Here is a 20117-nt window from a genome sequence, read left to right on the forward strand (position 1 = left end):
AAGGCAGACCCCAGCCCCGCCATAGCACCCCGACTCGGCACGGCCACCGTTGTCTCGTTTTTATTGTTTTTTAGGGTACAGGACCGCAGGCTGCGTTGCTATGGCGACGGGAGCAGGCCGCAGGCTGCGTTGCTATGGCAACAGGGCCAGGCCGCAGGCTCCATCACCGTGGCGACAGGAGCAGGCCACAGGCTGCGTTGCCATGGCAACAGGGCTAGGCCGAGGGCCTCGTTGCCATGGCAACAACACCAGGCTGCAGGCTTTGTTTCCATAGCAACAGGACCAGGCCGCAGGCTGCGTTTCCATAGCAACAACACCAGGCCACAGGCTGCATTTCCATAGCAACAGGAGCAGGCCGCAGGCTTTGTTTCCATAGCAACAGGACCAGGCCGCAGGCTGCGTTTCCATAGCAACAACACCAGGCCTCAGGCTTCGTTTCCATAGCAACAGGAGCAGGCCTCAGGCTTCATTTCCATAGCAACACCAGGCCGCAGGCTTTGTTTCCATAGCAACAGGACCAGGCCACAGGCTGCGGCCTACCCCCCACCGGCCATTTTGTGCCCCCTCACCCTCCTCTTCCTCACCCCCCCTTCCATCATCGCGCCTCCCCCCCCCCAAAAACCGCATCATGAAGCCCCCCCAGCCCCCCCCCATAAACCAGGAAGCCCCGCCTCCCTCCGTGGCCCCGCCTACAAAAAAAGACCCCGCCCACAAGCCCCCCCCCCCCCCATTACCCCCCCCCTTCCATTAATACTGCTTGGCTTTGGCCCCAGTTGGCCCAGTCCCAAACTGGGCCTGGCCCAGTTCCTAACTGGGCCACCTCCGGCTGACCCAATACTGACAAATCCGCCCCCCCTCCCTCCCCCCCCCCCGGCTATAAAAAGCCCTTAATTAGGCTAAAAACCTCGTTAAGGAAAATCCCCCCCCCCCCTCCTCCCTCGATGCTGCTAATTAAAAAAGAAAGCTATAAAAAAAAAGGGGGGGGGGGAGGGGGAAGCTGAGCGCCCCCCCCTTCCCCCCCAGCCACGTTTTGGGGTCGGGGTCCGTGCGTCCTGCCCCGTTAGGGGGGGTCCCACCAGCGAGACCCCCCCCCAGGGCTGGGGTTACCGCCGGCAGGATTCGTCTGGAATGGGGGGGGGGGGGGAACGGGGGTGAGCACCTCAAAAACCCCCCTAAGTGACCCTAAACCCCCCCAGAGGACCCTAAACCCCCCCCAGGAGACTCTAACCCCCCCCAGGTGACCCTAAACCCCCCCGAAGGTGACCCTAACCCCCCCTCCAAGTGACCTTAACCCCCCCAGGGATCCCTAAACCCCCCTCAGCGGATCCTAAATCCCCCCAGGACCCTTCTAGCCCCCCCAGGGGACCCTAAAACCCCACCAAGACCCCCCACACCCCCCTCAGAGGACCCTGAGACCCCCCCCAACCCCCCCCCAGAGACCCCAAACCCCCCCTCAGACCCCCCAAATCCCCCCTAGAGACCCCAAACCCCCCCTCAGACCCCCCAAATCCCCCCTAGAGACCCCAAACCCCCCCTCAGACCCCCCAAATCCCCCCCTAGACCCCCAACCCCCCCCAAAACCCCTTTGGGACCCCCCCCCCCCCCCAGCACCCACTCACCCACGAGCAGGGCGCGGGCCCGCAGCCCCCCCGGCAGCCCCCGTGCCAGGGGGGGGTCGTCTTCATCCTCCTCTTCCTCGGGGGCCCCGGGGGGGGCCGGGGGGGGCGAGGGTTCCTCAGGGGGGCCCCAGGCCGCCAGCAGAGCCCCCTCGGAGGGGTAGCAGAAGGTGCGCTCCAGCTCCCGCTCGCTGAACCAAATCTTCAGCTGGGGGGGGGGAAACAGGACACGGGGGGGGTCAGCAGGGGGTTGGGGGCGTTTTGGGGAGGATTTGGGGTGTTTTGGGGCGTTTTGGGGGCGTTTTGGGGTGTTTTGGGGTACGTTTAGGGGATGTTTTGGGGCATTTGGGGGGTTTTGGGGGACGTTTTGGGACTTTGGGGATGTTTCGGGGATGTTTTGGGACATTTTGGGGGGACATTTGGGGACATTTGGGATGTTTGGGGGCATTTGGGGACACTTGGGGACGTTTGGGGACGTTTTGGGGGCATTTGCGGATGTTTTGGGGGGCGTTTTGGGATGTTTGGGGATGTTTTGGGGTGTTTTGGGGATGTTTTGGGGCATTTGGGGACGTTTGGGGACGTTTGGGGACATTTTGGGGGGATGTTTGGGATGTTTTGGGGGTGTTTTGGGTCATTTTGGGGGCGTTTGGGGCATTTGGGGACGTTTTGGGACGTTTTGGGGAACGTTTGGGGATCTTTGGGGATGTTTTGGGATGTTTTGGGGTGTTTGGGGGGCATTTTGGGTCATTTGGGGACATTTGGGGATGTTTTGGGGGACGTTTGGGAACATTTTGGGATGATTTTGGATGTTTTGGGGCATTTGGGGGCGTTTTGGGGATGTTTCAGGACGTTTTGGGATGTTTTGGGACACCCAGAGACCCCATGGGGATGGGGATACCATGGGACAGGGACATTGGGGGGTCAGCATGGGGTTGGGGACATTTTGGGGACATTTTGGGACATTTTGGGTTGCTTTGGGTACGTTTGGGGACGTTTGGGGGATGTTTTGGGGGTGTTTTGGGACGTTTTAGGATATTTTGAGACATTTTGGGGACGTTTTGGGACAGTTTAGGATGTTTTGGGACGTTTTGGGAACATTTGGGGACGTTTTGGGACACCCCATGGGGACAGAGGATGACACAGGGACCCCATGGGGACAGGGACACCACAGCGGGGACCGACATTGACGTGTGTGTCCCCCCCCCATAAGGATTCCCATGGCAATTAATCCCCTCCCGGCTTAATCGCAATTAACGTCAAGCTATTAACGAGCGGGGGGTGGGGGTGGGGGTCACGCGGCCCTATGGCGAGCGGGGGATGGGAAGAGGAAAGGGGGGGAGGGGGGCAGGGGACCCTCGTGTCCCCTCCCTGCCACCACCGCAACCGCTTCCTTCCCCCCCCCCATCCCCCCCCCCGTGTGGGTTCCTGTTTTTGGGGTGCCCCAAAGGATTCTGGGTAACGGGGGGGGCCCCCGCTGCACCCCCCCCAAAAAAAAATAAAAAATAAAATTAAAAAATTGGGGGACCGAGGGGGGGGGGCAGGGAAACGAGGATGGGGACGGGGATGGGGACACGGGATGGGGACACGGGGACGGGGTTGGGGACATGGGATGGGGACACGGGATGGGGTTGGGGACACGGAATAGGGATGGGGACACGGAATAGGGACACAGGGACAGGGTTGGGGACACGGGATGGGGACACGGGATGGGGTTGGGGACATGGAATAGGGTTGGGGACACGGGATGGGGACACGGAATAGGGTTGGGGACACGGAATAGGGACACAGGGACAGGGTTGGGGACACGGGATGGGGATGGGGACACAGGATGATGACACCGGATGGGGTTGGGGACACGGGATGGGGACACGGAATAGGGTTGGGGACACGGAATAGGGACACAGGGACAGGGTTGGGGACACGGGATGGGGATGGGGACACAGGATGATGACACCGGATGGGGTTGGGGACACGGGATGGGGACACGGGATGGGGTTGGGGACACGGGATGGGGTTGGGGACACGGAAAGGGGAACAAAACAAACCACAAGGGGCCCCAGGATGTCCCGGGGTGCCACCGGGGGACACGGGGGGGACACGGGGGGGACACGGGGGGGGACGCGGCGACCCTACCTTTTTACGGTGGGGGTCGTTCTTGGCCAGGCAAGAGCGGGGCAGGGCCAGGTAGCCCCCGATGACCTGAATCTCCTCGGCCGTGGGGTACCGCTTTTTGGGGGGTCCCGGGGGGGCAACGGGGGGCGCGGGGGGAGCCGGGGCCGCCGGGGACCCCCCCTCGGCGGTCCCCCCTCGCCGGGGCCGTACGGTGATGGTGTTGCCGCTACGGCGTTGAAGGGCCGGGTGGGCCGGCGGCGGGGGGCCGGGCTCGCGGCGGGGAGCCCCTCGCATGGCCGCCGGCCCGCTGGGCCCCCCCGGCGTCGGGCCCTCCCCGGCGCCGCCTTCCCCACGCCCCGGCGCTGGCGTCATGGCCGCCGGGGGTGTCATGGCCGCCGGGGGTGGCGCCGAGGGGGGTGAGGGCGTCGTGGCCGCCGTAGGCCTCACGGTTGCTGTTGAGGGCGTCATGGCCGCCGTTGAGGGCGTCATGGCCGCCGTAGGCCTCGCGGCCGTCGGCGGGGGTGTCGAAGACGTCGTTGGGGGCGTCATGGCCGTGGTTGAGGGGGAAGGGGATGCTGAAGGAGTTGTGGGTGTCGAGGGCGTCGTGGACGCCGTCGTGGACGTCGTGGACGTCGTCGTGGATGTCGTCGTGGGCACCGTTGAGGGCGTCATGGCGGCTGTAGGCCTCACGGCCGTTGTTGAGGGTGTCATGGTCGTCGTAGGCCTCACGGCTGCCGTTGAGGGCGTGGTGGCCACCGTTGAGGGTGTGGTGGCCACAGTTGAGGGTGTGGTGGCCACCGTTGAGGGTGTCGTGGACGTTGAGGACGTCACGGTCATCGTTGACGATGTCATGGCCACCGTTGACGACGTCATGGCCACCGTTGAGGGCGTCATGGCCACCGTCGGCCTCTCGACCGTTGTTGAGGCCGTCACGGCCACCGTTGAGGGCGTCATGGCCACCGTGGTGGCCCCCCCACCTCCTCTGCCTGTCCCCTGTCCCTCAGCTGTCCCCAAGCCCTCGTGGCCACCCGCCGTCCCCCCCCGGCCCTCGGCCACCTTCCAGGACCTCACCAGCCCCCTCACTGTCCCCTCGGCTGTCCCCAGCTCCTTGCTTTGGCCACCACTTGTCACCGGGCTGGTGGCCACCCCAGGGGGCTTGGGGACAGCCGCCTGATGGCCCTCAGTTGTCCCCTGTCCCTCGGTTGTCCCCTGTCCCTCACTTGTCCCCTGTCCCTCAGTTGTCCCCAAATTTTTCGTTGTCCCCTGTCCCTCACCCGTCCCCAAATCCTTGCTTGCCCCCAGACCCTTGGTTGTCCCCAAACCCTTCGTTGTCCCCTGTCCCTTCACCGAGCCCCAACCCCTGACCGTCCCCAAACCCTTCGGTGTCCCCCGTGTCCCACTTGTCCCCAACCCCTTGGTCGTCCCCTGTCCCTCCGCCATTTCCTGTCCCTCAACTGTCCCCACGCCCTCGCTTGTCCCCAAACCCTCAACTGTCCCCAAACCCTCAACTGCCCCCAAACCCTCAACTGCCCCCCGTTTCTCAGTTGTCCCCTGTCCCTCAACTGTCCCCAACCCCTTTTTTGTCCCCAACCCCTCAACCGCCCCCTGCCCCTCAACTGCCCCCAACCCCTTTTTGGTCCCCAACCCCTCAACCGCCCCCAACCCCTCCTTGCCCCCCATGCCCTCCTTGTCCCCATCTCCCCCTCCGTGCCCGTCCCCCCCGGGGGGGTGACTTTCGGGGACCCCCTCGGTGCTGAGCGAGCGCCCGGGGGGCCGGGGGGCGAAGCGGCCGAGCAAGCGGCTGACGCGTCCCCCCCCGGGGACGACACCGGGGGTCTCCTCGCCGTCCCCGCACTTCTCCAACCCCTCGGCGCTCCGGCTCAACCCCGGGGTCAACGGCGCCGCCGCCGCCGCCGGGGACCCCCCCCCGGTTCCTCGGGCCCCCCCAGGCCCTCCCAGTTTGGCCCGGCGCCGTTCCAGTAGCTCCCGTTTCCAGGGGGGGAGCTGGGCCGCCCGCTCGCGTTGTTCCCGTTCCCGGCGCCGCGCCGCCTCCTCCTCGCGGCGCCGTCGCTCCAGGAGCTGCAGCTTCCAGCCCGGCACCGCCATCGCTGGGGGGTCAACGGGGGTGGGGGTGAAGGGTTTGGGGTCAACGGGGGTTGGGGTGAAGGGTTTGGGGTCAACGGGAGTGAGGGGGAAGGGTTTGGGGTCAATGGTGAAGGGTTTGGGGTCATCAACGATTGGGTTGAAGGGTTTGGGGTCAACGGGGGTTGAGGGTGAAGGGTTTGGGGTCAATGGTGAAGGGTTTGGGGTCATCAAGGGTAGAGGTGAAGGGTTTGGGGTCAACGGGGATCAGGGGTGAAGGGTTTGGGGTCAATGGTGAAGGGTTTGGGGTCATCAAAATTGGGGGTGAAGGGTTTGGGGTCAATGGGGGTTGAGGGTGAAGGATTTGGGGGTCATCAATGATTGGGATGAAGGTTTGGGGGTCATCAAAGTTGGGGGTGAAGGGTTTGGGGTCATCAAGGATGGGGTTGAAGGTTTGGGGTCAACAGGGGTTGGGGGTGAAGGGTTTGGGGTCAACGGGGATCAGGGGTGAAGGGTTTGGGGTCAATGGTGAAGGGTTTGGGGTCATCAAGGGTAGAGGTGAAGGGTTTGGGGTCAACGGGGGTTGGGGTGAAGGGTTTGGGGTCAATGGTGAAGGTTTTGGGGTCATCAACGATTGGGTTGAAGGTTTTGGGGTCAACGAGGGTTGGGGGGGGAGGGTTTGGGGTCACCAGGAGGGGCCAGGGCCCACCAGGGCCACCAGGATGGGACAAGGGCCACTATAATGGGGACGAGGGGCAACAAGAGGGGACATGGGCCACCAGGATGGGGAAAGGGGCCACTGGGAGGGGACAGGGGCCACCAGAACAGGGACGAGGGCCACCAGGAGGGGATGGGGGCCACCAGGAGGGGGTTGGGGGCCACCAGGAGGGGGTTGGGGGCCACCAGGGACACCAGGAGGGGGTCAGAGGCCACCGGAAGAGGGACAAAGGCCACCAGGAGGGGGTTGGGGGCTACCAGGAGGGGGTCGGGGGCCACCAGGGCCACCAGGATGGCAACGGGGGCCACCAGAACAGGGATGAGGGCTACCAGGAGGGGATGGGGGCTACCAGGGCCACCAGGAGGGGGTTGGGGGCCACTATAACAGGGACAAGGGCCACCAGGATGGGGCTGGGGGCTACCAGGAAGGGGCTGGGGGCCACCGGGGGGGGTCGGGGGCCACCAGGGCCACCAGGAGTGGGTTGGGGGCCACCAGAAAAGGGACGAGGGCCACCAGGAGGGGATGGGGGCCACCGGGAGAGGGTTGGGGGCCAGCAGGGCCACCAGGATGGCAACGGGGGCCACCAGAACAGGGACGAGGGCCACCAGGAGGGGCTGGGGGCTACCAGGAAGGGATGGGGGCCACCAGGAGGGGCTGGGGGCTACCAGGAGGGGGTTGAGGGCTACCAGGAGTGGCTGGGGGCTACCAAGAGGGGCTGGGGGCTACCAGGAAGGGGCTGGGGGCCACCAGGAGGGGGTTGGGGGCCACCAAGAGGGGCTGGGGGCTACTGGGGGGGGGTCGGGGGCCACCAGGGCCACCAGGAGGGGCTGGGGGCCACCAGGAGGGGGCCGGGGGCTACCAGGAGGGAATGGGGGCCACCAGGAGGGGCTGGGGGCCACCAGGATGGGGACGGGGGCTACCGGGGGGGGCCAGAGGCTACCGGGGGGGGCCAAGGACTACCGGGGGGGGTCAGGGGCCACCAGGGCCACCAGGATGGGGACAGGGGCCACCAGGAAGGGGTGGGGGCTACCAAGAGGGGCTGGGGGCTACCGGGGGGGGCCGGGGGCTACCAAGAGGGGCTGGGGGCTACCAGGGGGGGGCCGGGGGCCACCAGCCCGGATCCGGCCGCTCGGCAGCGTGGGGGGGGGGGGCGGACACAGAGGGATGGGGACAAAACCGGAGGGGGGGGGGGGGACACGGCGACAACGAGACCCCCCCCAACCCCTCCCCCCCCCTCCCCGCGCCCCCTCCCCAAATTTAAACCCGGGGGGGGGGCCCCAAAACCCTCCCCCCCCCCCCCCAAAAATCCAGGGCGTGCCTATGGAGGGGGGGGGGGGGGCGCATCCAAAACGCCCCTCCCTTTGTCGAGGAAAATCGGGGGGGGCCCAAATTTTGGGGACCCCCCCACGGGACCCCCGGGACCCCCCCCTCACCCTCAGACCCCCCCCCCCGGTGCCCCCCCCCCCTCGTAACTCACCCGCGGGCTCCGGAGCGACTGCGGATTAACGGGGGGAGGGGGGGGGGGGGGGGGGATAAAAGCGGCTTTTCCTCCGGGGGGGGGGACACGAGGGGAGCCCCCCCCCTCAATTCCTTTCCTTTAGGGTCCGGGGGGGGTGGGAAAAAAAAAAAAAATTAAAATTTTTTGGAAGGGGGGGGCGGGGTTTGAACGCCCAAAAAAATCCGCCCGGAACCTGGCTTGGGGGGGGGGGGGGGCATCCGGAGGGGGGGGGGGGGGCCTCGGGCATCCGGGGGGGGGGGCAAAAAGGGGGTGGGGGGGCCGGGGGGGGGGCGTGATGGGGGTGGGGACCCCCCGATCCCTGCCCCCCCCCCAAAAATGGGGGAAAAAAAAGGGGTTTTTGGGGGTCTTTTGTGTGCAGGAAGGGGAAGGGGGGGGGTAAAAAAAAAAAGGGGGGGGGTGGGGGGGGGATGGGGGGGGAGGGGTTTGGGGGGGGGTGGGGTTTGGGGGGGGGAGGGGTTTGAGGGGGGTGGGGTTTGGGGGGGGAGGGGTTTGGGGGGGGTGGGGTTTGTTGGGGGAGGGGTCGCCCCCGCAGCGCCACCGTGGGGACGGGGGGGGTGGAGCGGGGGGGGGGTTGGGGGGGGTTGGGGGGGGGGTTGGGGGTGGCCCCCCCCCCCCCCCAGGACCTCAGGACCCCCCCCCTGACCCCACGGGACCCCCCCAAAAGCCCCCAAAGCCCCAGGACCCCCCCCAAAGTCCTTGGGACCCCCCCAAACCCCCCTCCTTGATCACGAGACCCCCCCCAAAAAATCCCAAGACCCCCCCCAAAAAATCCCAGGACCTCCCCAGATTCCTGGGACCCCCCCAAAAAAAAATCCCAAGACCCCAAGACCCCCCAAAAAATCCCAAGACCCCCCCAAAAAAAATCCCAGGACCTCCCCAGATCACTGGGACCCCCCCAAAAAATCCCAAGACCCCCCCCCAAAAAATATAAGACCCTCCAAAAAATCCCAAGACCCCCCAAAATCACTCGGACCCCCCCAAATCCCAAGACCCCCCCCCAAAAAAAATCCTAAAACCCTCCAAAAAAATCCCAAGACCCCCCAAAATCACTCGGACCCCCCCAAATCCCAAGGACCCCCCCCAAAAATCCCAAGAACTCCCCCAAATCCTTGGGACCCCCCAAAATAATCCCAACCCCCCCCCCCAAAAAAATCCCAATCCCCCCCAAAAAATCCCAATCCCACCCCAAATCTTTAATCCCACCCCCAAATCCTAATTCCCCCCAAAAATCCTAATCCCACCCCCAAATCCTAATCCCACCCCAAATCCCAATCCCACCCCAAATCCCAATCCCACCCCAAATCCTAATCCCACCCCAAAAATCCTAATCCCACCCCAAATCCTTAATCCCACCCCCAAATCCTAATCCCCCCCAAAAAATCCTAATCCCCCCCCCTAATCCCAATCCCCCCCCAAATCCTAATCCCCCCCAAAAATCCTAATTCCCCCCAAAAACCCTTAATCCCACCCCAAATCCTAATCCCCCCCAAAAATCCTTAACCCCACCCCAAATCTTTAACCCCATCCCAAATCCCAATCCCACCCCCAAATCCTAATCCCCCCCAAAAAATCCTAATCCCACCCCAAAAATCCTAATCCCACCCCAAATCCTTAATCCCACCCCAAATCCCAATCCCACCCCCAAATCCTAATCCCCCCCAAAAATCCCAATCCCCCCCCAAATCCTAATCCCCCCCCAAATCCCGCGTCCCCTGTCCCCACCCCAGCCCCAGGGGACCCCACCCTGGGCGCTGCCGGCGCCGCCCTGACCCCAATCCCTTTAAGGGGGGGGGGGGGGGGGACAAGGGGGTGACCCCAAAAGGGACACGCCCCCAGGTGACCCTAAAAGGGGCGCTGGTGACCCCCAGGTGACCCCAAAAGGGTCACGGGCACCCGGTGACCCCAATGTGACCCCAAAAGGGACACGGGTCCTTGGTGGCCTTGGGGTGGCCCTAAAGGGAATTTGGGGTCCCCGAAGGGGTCTTGGGGTCCCCAGGTGACCCCAAAAGGGACACAGGCACCCGGTGACCCCATTGTGGCCCCAATGTCCTGGGGGGACATTTTGGGGTCTTGGGGGGACACTTTGGGGTCCCATGGGGACATTTTGGGATCCCATGGGGACCTTTTGGGGTCTTGGGGGGACATTTTGGGGTCCTGGGGGTCACTTTGGGATCTTGGGGGACTTTTGGGGGTCTTTGGGGTCACTTTGGGGTACCGGGGGGACGTTTTGGGGTCTTGGGGGACATTTTGGGATCCTGGGGGTCATTTTGGGGTCCTGGGTGACACATTGGGGTCTTGGGGGACATTTTGGGGTCCTGGGGTGACATTTTGGGGTCTTGGGGGACATTTTGGGGTCCTGGGTGACACATTGGGGTCTTGGGGGACATTTTGGGGTCCTGGGGTGACATTTTGGGGTCCTGGATGTCATTTGGGGGTCTTGGGGGACATTTGGGGGTCCTGGGGGTCATTTTGGGGTCTTGGGGGACATTTTGGGATTCTGGGGGTCACATTGGGGTCTTGGGGGACATTTTGGGGTCCTGAGGAGATGTTTTGGGATCTTGGGGGACATTTTGGGGTCCTGGGGGACACTTTGGGGTTTCGGGGTGGCCCTGCCAAGCAGGTCAAGCCCGGTGACTCAGGTGTCCCCGCTGTCCCCTCCCCGGGCGGTGGCACCCATGGGTGCCCCACCCCACCCCGTCCCCTATTTAGGGCCGTCCCCGCCGGCCCCAAAGTGTCCCCGATGTCCCCAACGGCCCCGGCCATGGCCGGGCCCCGGCTGCTCTCGGCCCTCGGGCTCCTGCTGCTCTGCCTCTGCCTGCCAGGTGGGACTGGGAGGCACTGGGAGGGACTGGGAGGGACTGGGAGGGGGTTTGGGGGGCACTGGGAGGGATTGGGAGAGATTGGGAAGGGATTGGGTGGGGTTGGGGGGCACTGGGAGGGACTGGGAGGGACTGGGAAGGGATTGGGAGAGACTGGGAGGTTACTGGGGGGCACTGGGAGGGACTGGGAGAGACTGGAAGGTTACTGGGGGGCACTGGGAGGGACTGGGAGAGACTGGGAAGGGACTGGGAGGGGGTTGGGGGGCACTGGGAGGGATTGGGAAGGGATTGGGAGGGACTGGGAGAGACTGGGAGTGTGCTGGGGGGCACTGGGAGGGACTGGGAAGGGACTGGGAGGGATTGGGAGAGACTGGGAGGGTGCTGGGGGGCACTGGGAGGAACCAGGAAGGGACTGGGAGAGACTGGGAAGGGATTGGGAGGGACTGGGAGAGACTGGGAGGGTGCTGGGGGGCACTGGGAGAGACCAGGGAGGGACTGGGAGAGACTGGGAAGGGACTGGGGAGGGACTGGTTAGGAATCTGGGGGAACTGGGCGAACTGGGGGGAACTGGGAGGAACTGGGTGTGATTGGCAAGGACCGGGATGGGGACTGGGAGCAACTGGGAAGAACTGGGATGGAGACTGGAAGGGACTGGAAGTAAAGCCTGAATGGATGGGGAGGGACTGGGAGGGGAACTGGGAGGGACTGGGATGGGAACTGGGAGGGACTGGAAAGGGAACTGGGAGGGGCTGGGCTGAGGATTGGGCAAACTGGGAGGGACTGGGGTGGGAACTGGGAGAGAAGGAGATGGGTGGGAACGGACTGGGATGGGGACTGGGAAGGGCTGGGATGGATTGAGGTGAACTGGGAAGGACTGGGAAGGACTGGGAAGGATCGGGATGAACTGGAAAGGACTGGGATGAACTGGGATGCACTGGGAAGGACTGGGATGGACTGGGATGAACTGGGATGAGCTGGGATGAGATGGGATGGACTGGGATGAACTGGGATGGACTGGAAAGGACTGGGAAGGATCATGAACTGGAAAGGACTGGGATGGACTGGGAAGGACTGAGATGGACTGGAAAGGACCGGGATGAACTGGGATGGACTGGGACGGACTGGGATGAACTGGGACGGACTGGGATGACCCCCCTGTGACCCCCCCCCCCCCAGATTCAGGCGCTGCCGACGGCTGCGATTCGGGATCGCGCTTGGCCCCGCTGATGGCCGGGGTGGATCCCTGCAAGGATCCCGCGGGATTCCTCAGCCCCCAGCTGCCCTCCGGCGGGGCCGGATCCCCCGGGGGATCCTACAGCCACTCGGGATCCTCCGGGATCGGCTCGGGATCCTCCGGAGGAGCGGGATCCCATGGGATCAGCTCGGGATCCTACGGGGGATCGGGATCCTATGGAGGCGGATCGGGATCCTATGGAGGCGGATCGGGATCCTACGGGGGATCGGGATCCTCTGGGGGCGGATCGGGATCCTCTGGGGGATCGGGATCCTATGGGGGATCGGGATCCTATGGACTGTTGCCCTACGGGAGTGGATCCGGATCGGGGAGCTACGGCCCGCAAGGGGGGAGCGGCTCGGGATCCTCTGGGGGACTGGGATCCTACGGGGGATCCAGTTCAGGAGCCTACGGAAGCGGCTCGGGATCGGGCAGGCCGGGATCTCATGGGGGATTTGGATCGGGATCGGGATCAGGATCGGGATCGGGATCGGGTAGACCGGGATCCCAAGGGGGATTTGGATCGGGATCGGGATCGGGTAGACCAGGATCCCAGGGGGGATTTGGATCGGGATCAGGAAGACCGGGATCGGGTAGACCAGGATCCCAAGGGGGATTTGGGTCCGGATCAGGATCGGGATCAGGTAGACCTGGATCCCAAGGGGGATTTGGATCAGGATCGGGATCGGGCAGACCGGGATCCCAAGGGGGATTTGGATCAGGATCGGGATCGGGTAGACCGGGATCCCAAGGGGGATTTGGATCGGGATCGGGATCGGGCAGACCGGGATCCCAAGGGGGATTTGGATCAGGATCGGGATCGGGCAGACCGGGATCCCAAGGGGGATTTGGATCAGGATCGGGATCGGGCAGACCGGGATCCCAAGGAGGCAGCGGATCGGGATCCTATGGGGGCAGCTCGGGATCCTACGGGCTCCCTGAGTCCTACGGGGACGATTCGGGGTTCTACGGGGGATCGGGATCCTATGGGGGGGATTCGGGGTCCTACGGGGGCGGATCGGGATCTTATGGGGGATCGGGATCTTATGGGGGCGGATCGGGATCTTATGGGGGTAGACCAGGATCTTATGGGGGCGGATCAGGATCCTATGGGGGTGGATCGGGATCCTATGGGGGTGGATCGGGATCTTATGGGGGTGGATCGGGATCTTATGGGGGATCGGGATCTTATGGGGGTAGACCAGGATCTTATGGGGGCGGATCGGGATCCTATGGGGGATCGGGATCCTATGGGGGTGGATCGGGATCTTATGGGGGCGGATCGGGATCCTATGGGGGTGGATCGGGCTCCTATGGAGGACCAGGATCCTATGGGGGCGGATCGGGATCTTATGGGGGATCGGGACCTTACGGGGGATTGGGATCCTACGGGGGGTCGGGATCCCAGGGGGGCTCCCAGCGCCCCGTGTACAAGAACCCCGGGATCCCCTTCGTGCCGGGGCTGCGGGATCCCGCCCGGATCGGGGGCTACATCCCCCTGCGCCGCGGCCCCCCCGCGGGATCGGGATCGGGATCGGGATCGGGATTGGGATCGGGTTTGGGATCAGGATCGGGATCGGGATCTGGAGCGGGATCTGGAGCGGGATCGGGAGCGGGATCGGGAGCGGGGAGCGGGACCTACAGCTCGGGATCCCGGGGGGGATCCCAGGGGGGATCCCAGGGGGGATCTGGGGGGGGATCCGGGGCGGGATCCGACCAAACCCAGTCCGGCTGCGGGGGCTGTGATGAGTAGGGGGCACCCCGAGCCCCCCCGGCCCCCTTCGTGTGCCCCAATAAAGTCCGTGCAGCTCGGAGTCCGCCTCGTCCGTGTCCCCAAAATGTCCCCAAAATGTCCCCAAATGTCCCCAAGGTGTCCCCATGGTCACACATGTCCCCAAAATGTCCCCAAAATGTCCCCAAAATGTCCCCATGGCCCCAAAATGTCCCCAAATGTCCCCAAAATGTCCCCAATGTGTCCCTATGGTCACACATGCCCCCAAAATGTCCCCAAAATGTCCCCAAATGTCCCCAGTGTGTCTCCATGGCCACACGTGACCCCAAAATGTCCCCCAAAATGTCCCCAAATGTCCCCAATGTGTCTCCATGGCCACACGTGACCCCAAAATGTCCCCAAAAATGTCCCCAAATGTCCCCAGTGTGTCCCTATGACCACATGTGTCCCCAACATGTCCCCAAAATGTCCCCAGTGTGTCCCCATGGCCACATGTGTCCCCAACATGTCCCCAGAATGTCCCATTGATGTCCCCAAAATGTCCCCAGGGTGTCCCCAAAGTGTCCCTATGGCCACACCTGTCCCCCAAATGTCCCCAACGTGTCCCCATGGCCACACGTGTCCCCAAAATGTCCCCAACGTGTCCCCAACGCGTCCTGGCACCGGCTGAGCCAGCGGGGCCGGTCCCCACCCACGCCTGGGGACAGGGACATCGGGGCCGGGACGGGGACGCCCACGGGGACGGGAATGGGGTCATCGGGGTGGGACACCGGGGACGCCAACTGGGAGGGAATGGGGACACTGGGGTGGGACACTGGGGACGGGACGGGGACGCCAACTGGGACGGGAATGGGGACACTGGGGTGGGGACATTGGGGACAGGACGGGGATTTGGGGGTCAGAAAGGGGACGCCCACAAGGACAGGGGCACTTGGGACCAGTATGGCCCCACAGACACCAGTATGAAGCCTAAAGAGACCAGTAAGCCCCCAGAGGGACTGGTGGGAGGTCTATAGGGACCAGTAAGACCCCTTAGGAACCAGTAGGAGCCCCATAGGGACCAGTAGGAGCCCTACAGAGACCAGTATGGCCCCATAGGGACCAGTAGGAGCCCCATTGTGACCAGTAGGACCCCTACAGGGACCAGTAGAAGTTCCACAGAGACCAGTATGGCCCCAAAGGGACCAGTAGGAACCCCAAAACCACCAGTAGGAGCCCTACAGAGACCAGTATGGCCCCACAGGGACCAGTAGGAACCCCATAGGGACCAGTATGGCCCCATAGGGACCAGTAGAAGCCCTAGAGAGACCAGTATGGCCCTATAGGGACCAGTAGGAGCCCCATTGTGACCAGTAGAAGCCCTATAGGGACCAGTAGGAGCCCTACAGAGACCAGTATGGCCCTGTGGGGACCAGTAGGAGCCCTATAGGGACCAGTAGGAGCCCCACAGAGACCAGTACGATCCCCAAAAGGACCAGTATGGCCCCATAGGGACCAGTAAGAGCCCCATTTTAACCAGTAGGAGCCCTATAGGGACCAGTAGGAACCCCAAAACCACCAGTAGGAGCCCTACAGAGACCAGTATGGCCCCATAGGGACCAGTAAGAGCCCCATAGGGCCCAGTATGACCCCATTGTGACCAGTAGGAGCCCTACAGAGACCAGTATGGCCCTATGGGGACCAGTAGGAGCCCCAAAGGGACCAGTATGACCCAGTATGGCCCAGTAGGGCCCCAGTAGGGCCCTCGGGACCGGGACCAGTTCCATCCCAGTGCCACCCAGTCCCCACCCTGCCGTGGGCGGCCGCACCCGGGCTGGGCCGAAAACAGGGGCGTGGGGGGGGCACCTCCCGTCCGCCCTTAAAACCAGTGCTCCCAGTGCTCCCAGTGCTCCCAGTGCTCCCCAGCAGCACCCATGGGTGCTCCCAGGCCCCTCGGCATCCTGCTCTGTCTGCTCGCCCTGCTGGGGCCCGGCCGGCTCGGTAGGTGCCCTCCCAGTCCGGTCCCCAAACTGGTCTGGCCCTAAACTGGGAGAACTGGGATCTGGCCCTAAACTGGGATGGGGACAGCTGGGTCCCCAAACTGGGATGGGATGGGGGAAACTGGGACCTGGCCCTAAACTGGGATGGGGACAGGTCCCCAAACTGGGATGGGATGGGGGAAACTGGGATCTGGCCCTAAACTGGGATGGGGACAGGTCCCCAAACTGGGATGGGGTGGGAATGGGGAGAACTGGGACCTGGCCCTAAACTGGGATGGGGACAGGTCCCCAAACTGGGATGGAATGGGGGGAAACTGGGACCTGGCCCTAAACTGGGATGGGATGGGGATGGGGGGAACTGGGACGGGGACAGCCAGGGTCCCCAAACTGGGATGGGATGGGGGAGACTGGGACCTGGCCCTAAACTGGGATGGGGACAGCTGGGTCCCCAAACTGGGATGGGGTGGGAACTGGGGGAACTGGGACCATCCCTAAACTGGGATGGGCTGGGGACAAGGGGATGGGGACCCCAAATGGGGTCGGGGGGCTTGGGGACCCCGGGGGTCCCCGTCCCCACCTCCGTCCCCTTGTCCCCAGGTGCCAGTGCCCGCAGCCTGCCCCCCACCACCCCCCCCAGTGCCCCCAGTACCCCCAGTACCCCCACCAGTACCCCCACCAGTGCTCCCATCACCACCCCGGCGCCGGTGCTGGAGGAGGAGGAGGAGGATGATGATGAGGATGAGGCCGAAGGCCGCGTGATGGAGGCTTTGGGGCGCCTGGCGGCGGCCCTACAAACCCCCCGGCGCCGGGGGGGGGTCGCCCCCGAACCCCTCCTGGAGCTGCTCCCCGAAATCCGACAGCTCCTGGCCCCCACCCCCAGCCCCCCCTGAACCCCCCCCCCCCAATAAAGGGGAGGGCAAATTTTGGGGTTGGGGGGGCAAATTTTGGGGTTGGGGGGGGCCCGGCTCAATAAATGGTTTGGATCCCCCCCCCCCAAAAGGGGGTGTGTGAGTGCTGTGGGGTGGGGGGCTATGGGGTGCTGGGGGGAGGATATAGGGGATGGGGTGTAGGGGATGGGCTATAGGGGATGGGGTATAGGGGATGGGGTATAGGGGACGAGATATAGGGGATGGGCTATAGGGGTTGGGCTATAGGGGACGAGATATAGGGGATGAGATATAGGGGACGAGATATAGGGGATGAGATATAGGGGATGAGATATAGGGGATGAGATATAGGGGATGAGATATAGGGGATGGGCTATAGGGGACAAGATATAGGGGGTGAGTTATAGGGGACGAGGTATAGGGGACAAGATATAGGGGATGGGCTATAGGGGGTGAGTTATAGGGGATGAGATATAGGGGACAAGATATAGGGGACGAGGTATAGGGGCTGAGATATAGGGGATGGGCTATAGGGGGTGAGATATAGGGGTTGGGATATAGGGGATGAGCTATAGGGGACGAGGTATAGGGGACAAGATATAGGGGAGGGTATAGGGGCCGGGCTATAGGGGACAAGCTATAAGGGCTAGGCTATAGGGGAGGCTGTAGGGGATGAGCTATAGGGGCTGGGCTATAGGGAACAAGATATAGGGGAGGATATAGGGGCTGGGCTATAGGGGAGGCTATAGGGACCAGGCTATAGGGGATGCTATTGGGACTGGGCTATAAGTGAAGGGGCGTATAGGGGCAGGGCGTATAGGGGCAGGACCTATAGGGGCAGGATGTATAGGGGCAGGACGTATAGGGGCAGGGCTTATAGGGGCAGGACGTATGGGGCTGAGCGTATAGGGGCGGGACGTATAGGGGCAGGGCTTATAGGGGCGGGACATATAGGGTCAGGACCTATAGGGGCAGGACGTATAGGGGCAGGGCTTATAGGGTCAGGACGTATAGGGACATGACGTATAGGGGCATGACATATAGGGGCAGGGCTTATAGGGTCAGGACCTATAGGGGAAGGACCTATAGGGGCAGGATGTATAGGGGCAGGGCTTATAGGGGCATGACATATAGGGGCGGGACGTATAGGGTCAGGACCTATAGGGGCAGGGCTTATAGGGTCAGGACCTATAGGGGAAGGACGTATAGGGGCAGGATGTATAGGGGCAGGGCTTATAGGGGCATGACATATAGGGGCGGGACGTATAGGGGCAGGACCTATAGGGTCAGGGCGTATAGGGGCAGGGCTTATAGGGTCAGGACCTATAGGGGCAGGACCTATAGGGGCCCTGACTCAGCTGCCACGTCCCCAGGACCGGCTGAGCTGGCGGGGCCGCACCCAGGGGGAAAATTGGGGGGGGGCACCCAAGGGTGGGGGTGGCCCCCGCCACCCCCACCCTGACCCCACCCAGCCCCGGGGGCACCTATAAGAGCCCAGTGCTCCCAGTGCTCCCAGTGCCGCTCCCAGTGCCGTTCCCAGTGCTCCCAGTGCTGCTGCTGACCCAAGGTATGGCCGCTGGGCCGGGGGGAGAGAGCACTGGGGGGAACTGGGAGGGCACTGGGGAGAACTGGGAGGGCACTGGGGGGAACTGGGGGGGCACTGGGTGACGCTGGGGGGCACTGGGGGGCATTGAGGGGAACTGGGAGGCACTGGGGGGAGCTGGGGGTCACTGGGTGATACTGGGGAGAACTGGGAGGGCACTGGGTGAGCTGGGAGGGCACTGGATGAAACTGGGAGGGGCACTGGGGGGAACTGGGGGGCACTGGGCGAAACTGGGAGGGGCACTGGGGGAAAATGAGGGGCACTGGGGGGAACTGGGGGGCACTGGGCGAAACTGGGAGGGGCACTGGGGGAAAATGAGGGGCACTGGGAGGCACTGGGTGGCCCTGGGGAGAACTGGGAGGGCACTGGAGAGAACTGGGAGGGCACTGGGGGGAACTGGGAGGGCACTGGGGGGAACTGGGGGGTCACTGGGTGACGCTGGGGGGCACTGGGTGACATTAGGGGGTACTGGGGGGAACTGGGAGGGCACTGGAGGGGAACTGGGGATCACTGGGTGAAACTGGGGGGCACTGGGGGGAACTGGGGGGGCACTGGGTGGAACTGGGGGGGCACTGGGGGGAACTGGGGGGGTCACTGGGTGAAACTGGGGGGCACTGGTGACACTGGGGAGGCACTGGGTGAAACTGGGGGGGGCACTGGGAGAAAATGAGGGGAACTGGGGGTCACTGGGTGGCACTGGGGGAGCACTGGGTGGAACTGGGAGGCACTGGGTGAAACTGGGGGGCACTGGGAGGAACTGGGGGGGGCACTGGGGGTAACTGGGAGGCACTGGGAGGAACTGGGGGGGCTCCAGTGCACCCCAGACCCCCCCTGACCTCCCCCTTTCCCCCCCCCCCCCCAGCATGGCCGAGCGCCCCCCCGCGCCCCCCCCCCAGCCGCGGCCCCCCCCCTCCGAAGCCCCCCCCGGCCCCGAGGACCCTGGCATCCCCGTGGCCCCGTGGCCCCCCCTGCCCGCCTGGGTGGACAACGGGGACAACAATGGGGACAACAATGGGGACAACAATGGGGACAAGGCCAAGCCCCCCCCCAACCGCGAGGAGACCCGGGGGGGGCGACCCTGAGCTGCCCCAGGGAGCCCCGATCCTATAAATGACCCTAAGAAGAGCCACGACCTCCCCGATCCTATAAATGACCCCATGAAGACCCACGACCTCCCCGATCCCATAAATGACCCTACAAAGAGCCACGGCCACCCTGATCCCATAAATGTCCCCATGAAGAGCCACCACCATCCAGATGTCCCTAAGAAGAGCTACAAGATCCCTGATCCCATAAATGACCCTAAGAAGAGCCACGACCTCCCTGATCCTATAAACTACCCCATGAAGACCCACGACCTAAATGATCCTACAAATGTCCCCATGAAGAGCTACAACCTCCCTGATCCTATAAATGGCCCTACAAAGAGCCACGACCACCCTGATCCTATAAATGGCCCTAAGAAGAGCCACAACCTCCCCGATCCCATAAATGACCCTACAAAGAGCCACGACCACCCTGATCCTATAAACGACCCCATGAAGAGCCACGACCTCCCCGATCCTATAAATGTCCCCATGAAGACCCATGACCTCCCTGATCCTATAAATGGCCCTAAGAAGAGCCACGACCTTCCTGATCCCACAAATGACCCCATGAAGACCCAGGACCTAAATGATCCTACAAATGTCCTCATGAAGAGCTATGACCTCTCTGATCCCATAAATGACCCTAAGAAGAGCCACAACCTCCCCGATCCCATAAATGACCCTAAGAAGACCCACGACTTCCCTGATCCTATAAATGGCCCCATGAA

At 63.7% G+C, this 20117-nt stretch overlaps 1 protein-coding gene and 1 long non-coding RNA gene across 2 annotated transcripts; one reads left to right on the forward strand and one right to left on the reverse strand.

Annotated features, from left to right (window-relative positions):
• Positions 1 to 44: 44 nt before the first annotated feature.
• On the reverse strand, positions 45 to 8046 carry PPP1R18 (protein phosphatase 1 regulatory subunit 18). Its single transcript, XM_084501308.1, has 5 exons — positions 8006 to 8046; positions 5392 to 5836; positions 3750 to 4863; positions 1620 to 1824; positions 45 to 1123 (listed from the first exon to the last, which is right to left on the reverse strand). Exons 2-5 carry the CDS (start codon positions 5832 to 5834, stop codon positions 1104 to 1106), a joined length of 1782 nt encoding a protein of 593 aa, XP_084357434.1. The 5' UTR covers positions 5835 to 5836; positions 8006 to 8046; the 3' UTR covers positions 45 to 1103.
• Positions 8047 to 18038: 9992 nt separating this feature from the next.
• On the forward strand, positions 18039 to 20010 carry LOC311425450. The gene is made up of 2 exons (XR_014686334.1): positions 18039 to 18265; positions 19164 to 20010. It is a non-coding gene; the product is annotated as an uncharacterized lncRNA (long non-coding RNA).
• The last annotated feature ends 107 nt before the right edge of the window (positions 20011 to 20117 follow it).

The sequence above is a fragment of the Aythya ferina genome, assembly GCF_964211825.1.
Source record: "Aythya ferina genome assembly, chromosome: 30".
NCBI classification, from domain to species: domain Eukaryota; kingdom Metazoa; phylum Chordata; class Aves; order Anseriformes; family Anatidae; genus Aythya; species Aythya ferina.